The 5,513-nt window shown below is 29.5% G+C and overlaps 1 protein-coding gene across 1 annotated transcript; it reads right to left on the reverse strand.

The window, feature by feature from the left end:
* Positions 1–283: 283 nt before the first annotated feature.
* Positions 284–4,354, reverse strand: LOC130981941 (late embryogenesis abundant protein At5g17165-like). Its single transcript, XM_057905709.1, has 2 exons — positions 4,099–4,354; positions 284–840 (listed from the first exon to the last, which is right to left on the reverse strand). The coding sequence occupies exons 1-2, from the start codon at positions 4,206–4,208 to the stop codon at positions 573–575; spliced, it is 378 nt and encodes a 125-aa protein (XP_057761692.1). The 5' UTR covers positions 4,209–4,354; the 3' UTR covers positions 284–572.
* Between the last annotated feature and the right edge of the window lie 1,159 nt (positions 4,355–5,513).

Consider the following 5,513-nt stretch of genomic DNA (forward strand, 5'->3'; position numbering starts at 1 on the left):
AATATCACCTAGAAAAATAATAAAATTATTTTAACCTTTATAAACAGAAAATGAAACAGTCTTATACATTTAATAATGAATTTTTATATACGAAGACTTTCCTAAATTAACAGTACCAACTATTAGTATCAATAGATAAATACCAACAAATTTTAACAATAAAACAACATTTAAGCCGCACTTAGCACGGGTCTTACACTAGTCCTTGTAATGGATATATCTGCATTTCTCGTCTAGATCTATCACTATGATTGGATCAAAAATAAATTCAAGAGCAATAATATAAGCACAACGTCATCATAAGCATAGATATGATATTAAAGTAGCATGAATACAGAAGCAAGGATGATGACGATACATCCATAGCATAGTTCATGATCATGACTAGCAAGCTATATATAAAAATGTATAACAAAAGCTGCAGTCCAGGCTCTTGTAAAACTAAGCAGCACTATACACGCAAACTAGAAAGAGAGTAGAGAGCAATCAAATAATTAACCACAACACTCCCACTTTAATATGTCTCCTTATTTATTTATACTATATATGGATCCCATATAGAGATGGAGTGTCTAAGGAAGACTGTGGGGCTTCTCAAGGTCCTCGAGACTAGTGGGGCGGAACCAGGCCTTCTCCTCCAGAACGGAGTCCTTGATGGCATCAGCGGTGGGAGGAGGAGTGGGTTGGTCGGTGCCGGCAGGAGGACCAAATACTCCAGTATGTGGGTTTGGGGCCCAATACTTGCCGGATTGTGTTGCATGGATCACATCGTCAGGGACTGCACCAGCGTGTGCCTGCTCATCCGGGTTCTTGTCGTACACCGAGCTGTATCCTGCCTTCCTGTTTCCCAATCCCAATCAAATTAGTTATAATTCAAAACAACATATGGAAAATAAGATGCCTTCACACGAAAGTAAATATGATAATTCAAAGTCATTTCATGATAAATTAGTCAATCATCTAACCCAATTATCATTTTTACATGGAAAGATTTATATGTAAATACTCACTCAAAAAAAAATTATACATGATAAATGCTAATGCACTCCCAAAAAAAATAGAGTGCATTGCTCATTAAACACTAAAGCATAAATTATAAATTTTAAATTCTAAATTTTAAATTTTAAATCATAAACTATGAATCTAAATTCTAAATTTTAATTCTTAAACTTAAAATTATAATTTCTTAATTTAAATTATTACTATAAAATATAAATAAGAAATTAAAATTTATTTAATTAGCAAGAAATACAGCACTTTTTGCTTGGTAAAAAAGTTCTAAGGATGAACCATCATACATCTGTGATCATTAATTAGTTAAAATTTTTTAATTAAACAATGTGGACCCAAAAACACACCAAAACAAGGTGGATATGTGGGCTGGGCATTCCCAGGCAGAATAGTGATAAAAAACAGATAAGTGGGTTCTCAGACCAAAAACAAAAGAGAAGGAGTGGCTTGACCACACAAAAAGGAGGAGGAGTGCAGTTAGGTGTCAATATGTCAAAGGCAAAAAGATTGGTAAACACGTGATGGGTATATATGAGCTTATCGGGATGTGGACCTACAACCGACTCACTCAATCGCTATTGCAATTAAAGTAGCATTTTCCATGCCTCCTTCTGTCCTTCAACTTCTTCTATGTGCGGGTCATCATATTTATTGCAATTGCACAGGTGATTTTATTGTCACCTTGCCATGACCATTCCATCAAATGCATCACACTTCACGCATACCGATATATTTATATTTAATGGAGTATAGATGATAATAATTGTATAATTTAATCCCATGAAGTCAAGAGGGCAAAAAGGGGATTATACAAGCCGCCACCTGGGTCTGAGCAGGGTTAAATAAACGACTTTTATAAATTTATTCAAAGCATGAAACACGCCTTTGTTTTAGAAACACCTAATTGTCAAAAAAATAATGCTAATTCGTACGCCAAACAGAATCCAAAAACACACAAAAAATGGTCTGCAAATAGCTTTTAGCTTCTCGCACTGTTCTAACAAAATTAAGACTGAATGCTAAGAATGAACCGCAAACATAAATTAAATAAAACTCTCAATTATATTATATAAATCATATATGCAAGGGATGGTATTATGGTAATTCACGTAACAAAAAATGATAATTTAAAAATATTAAGTGAATATAGATGTAACACAATAATAAAGACTTATTTGGGTAAATTTTTTTACATTTTTTAAAATAATTTTTTAAAAAATTTAAAAAATTATATTTACATATTTTATATAAAAATATTTTTTATTTAAAATTATATTTAAATATGACGATAAAAAACATTTTTGTATTTATAATATAAAAAAATCTTTTTTAAATAAAAAGTCTTTGAAAAAATATATTATAATCTATAAAAATAGATGTTTTTATTTTTTTAATATTTTTATTATTAAAATTTTATCAAATATACTAAAAAATAAAAAAAATTCATAACTTAATAATACCCAAACCAGTTTTAAATTTATATACTGACAAGAAATTGATGTATCAACACGAAACAACTCATTTTCAAACTTTGAACTCGCAAAGAAAAAGATAACGTCAAATAATATATAGGACCGTCCAAAGTGGCAAGGCATACAGAAAATATCAAGATGGACAAGAGCATAGTCTACACTCTACGGTCTATAGATGAATGGACCTAGATTTTCAATATCGGCAGTAAGGGGGATTCTAATATTAACACGTATAATGCAAAGAAAGTGATGAATGACACAAAGATTCTAATCAGATATCATCACCACCACCGTGTCTCTTTATAATCAAAAAACAACCCGGCACAACTTGGGTCCATTAAACTAACTACTAGTTAAAATTCAAATAATTATCTAAATATATCAGTTTAATTATTATGGGTCTGTTTATGTTGGACCCTTATAATCGAAGGTTACCAATTTATCACACAAAAAAGGAAAAAAAATAATAATAAAAAGGCATAATCTTGAGCGAATATAAGCGAGAGATTGATATTCGAGAGGGTACAAGTTAGGGGACAGATGGAAAGGACCCACGAGGGGTTATGGAGGAAAACGACCACCTCCATTCAATTCCCTTTTCTTCTCCTACCAAGGATTAAATAGTATTTTCCCGTGCCACAACAAACTTTTTCCGTACATTATCAGCAATCTAAAAAACCACTATCTAGGAGAAGATGCTTTTCTTTTCTTTTTAATTTTCCCCTTTTTTGCTTTTTTTTTTCCTTTACCTCTAAGGCTGTAAGTCTGTAACATTGTGAAACCAAAAACAAAATAAAAGGACAATGGGGAAAAAAAAAAGGACAATCACCTAATAAAGAGGTGACACTAAAGAAGCTTCATGAGTTCAATACAGAGGAGAGTCCATGATGAAGGGAGGATATGATTTTTTTTTTTTTAAACTATATTGTTTAACAATGGCTACAACAATTTATGATGTTATTGTTTAAAAGAGGAATAAGATAAGGTATGGTAAAGAGACATGGAAAAAGATGGGACTGGGCATGCGTGAAAGCGAGAAAGAAATGCCAAATTTAGTGACGAGGATAAGAAAGGAACTGTATCCAAATCTAGGTGGGAATTAAATTTCCCAATTATGGCGACAGCCAAATTTCCAGGAAAAATTGGAGATGGTTAATTACTTAATTAAAGCGATAAAATAATAAAGATAATAATTAAAAGGGTTCCCAATGTTAGGAAAAGACGTTTTGCCTTATCAAAAATTTAATAAATGAATAAAATAAAATAAAGACATGGTGATCTCCGGCAACGAAGACTCTGTAGCTGCAACAAGAGAAGATGCCACTTCTGAAGAAGCATTGACTAATAATTACAAATTCACAAAACAAAATCGATCACACTTCAAACAAGACTAATTATTATGATATATCATCATTATTCCTAATCAGACAAGTAATTACTGATTAGTTAAACTTAATTAACCAAAAATGATCATCCATCCACAATAACAAGCAATAATCAAAGCAACCACAAGCAGCAGCAACAGATTCCATAAACGAGGAAGAAAAGAAAGGGAATCAAGACATAGAAATGATGAACAGTTGGAAGAAGAAGAAGAAGAAGAAGAAGAAGATACCTAGAAGCGAGGGCAGGGGAAAGGGAAGAGGAGTTGGAGTTCCAGATCCGGTTTGTGCAGAGTCGCTTCCCCAAGGCAGTGATCCCTCGACTGCTCGAATTGGCGGCCATACAATGATACCAACTACCACGAACGAAGTGTGATCGATTCAGCAGAGAATGAAAGTGGTTAGAGACGACGGATGAGTAGCTGTGACTTCAGAGTTGTTGTGTATAAATACCACTATAGAGCTTAGTGGATAATTATCTTGCCAAATATTAAATTGCCACATTTTTATTTCTAATAAAAAATATTATTTTATATGCTGTCCCACCTTCACCATATCTTATCAGCTCTAGTCACACCTTATTTTTCGTCGCGCCAGGTATAAATTATTTATGACAAATAAATATTATTATTTTAAATTATTATTTAATATATTTAATTTTAATGCATTAATAGTCTAAAATATTTACATAGTCGTATAATTATAATTATTGTTTTGATAATTATTCACGTGATTCATATAAAAAATAATTATTTTTATAAATATAATGTTGTGTGATTAAATACAATTGTAACATAATTTTATGTCGATAATATATTAAAATTAAATTTTTATTTAATTAATAATAATTTATATTTATATTAATAAAAATATATATATATAATATATAATTTATATTTATATTTATATTTTACACACAAAAATTAATATAATTTATATTTATATTTATTATAATTTATATATATAAATTAGTAAAATTTATTTATTAAAAATAATTTAATATTTGTACTCTAATTATTAACCAAAATTATTAAAATTTACGGATCCGTAAAATTTTTTATATAAATTATTAGAGACATTTTTTTAAATGTTTGTTAAAAACAAATACGCCTAATACTCATAATATAATTGATTTAGAAAAGATAATAACAGAATATATGAATTGATATAGTGGGAAGGAATGTAAGAAATTTAGATAGTACCTAATGCTTCGTACCCAACACGTACAATAACGGTCCCTGTCAACGACTTAACGTTTCCATTTACTTCATTACAACCGCCGTTACCTACTATTATTTATTGATTCTTTTCATGATTTGATTATTTTACCAAAAATGCTGGATGTATTTTAAAAGTTAATTACTAAATTAATTATTATATATTTATTATTATATATGTCATTTCACATTATTTTTAATGTGTATTTTACGGTTGATTTAATATAATAGTATGATTATTATTTTATTTATTTTCTACAAAATATAAACACTTTTTAATTTGTTGTATATGTGTTTTGGATATATATTTTATTTATTTTTTATAAAATACAGATATTTTTTTATTTGTTATATTTGTGTTGGACATATTTTGAATACAACACTAATCAACACTTGTTTAACACATATCTTCTGTATCTAACTGTGTCTTA

The sequence above is a fragment of the Arachis stenosperma genome, chromosome 5 (assembly GCF_014773155.1).
Source record: "Arachis stenosperma cultivar V10309 chromosome 5, arast.V10309.gnm1.PFL2, whole genome shotgun sequence".
NCBI classification, from domain to species: domain Eukaryota; kingdom Viridiplantae; phylum Streptophyta; class Magnoliopsida; order Fabales; family Fabaceae; genus Arachis; species Arachis stenosperma.

Excerpts from the sequence above, each read along its gene's own strand:
- LOC130981941 (XM_057905709.1), bottom strand. The coding sequence starts at position 4,208 with ATGGCCGCCAATTCGAGCAGTCGAGGGATCACTGCCTTGGGGAAGCGA. Across the intron at positions 841-4,098 it reads TCCCCTGCCCTCGCTTCTAG|GAAGGCAGGATACAGCTCGG; the intron begins GTATCTTCTTCT and ends ATTGGGAAACAG.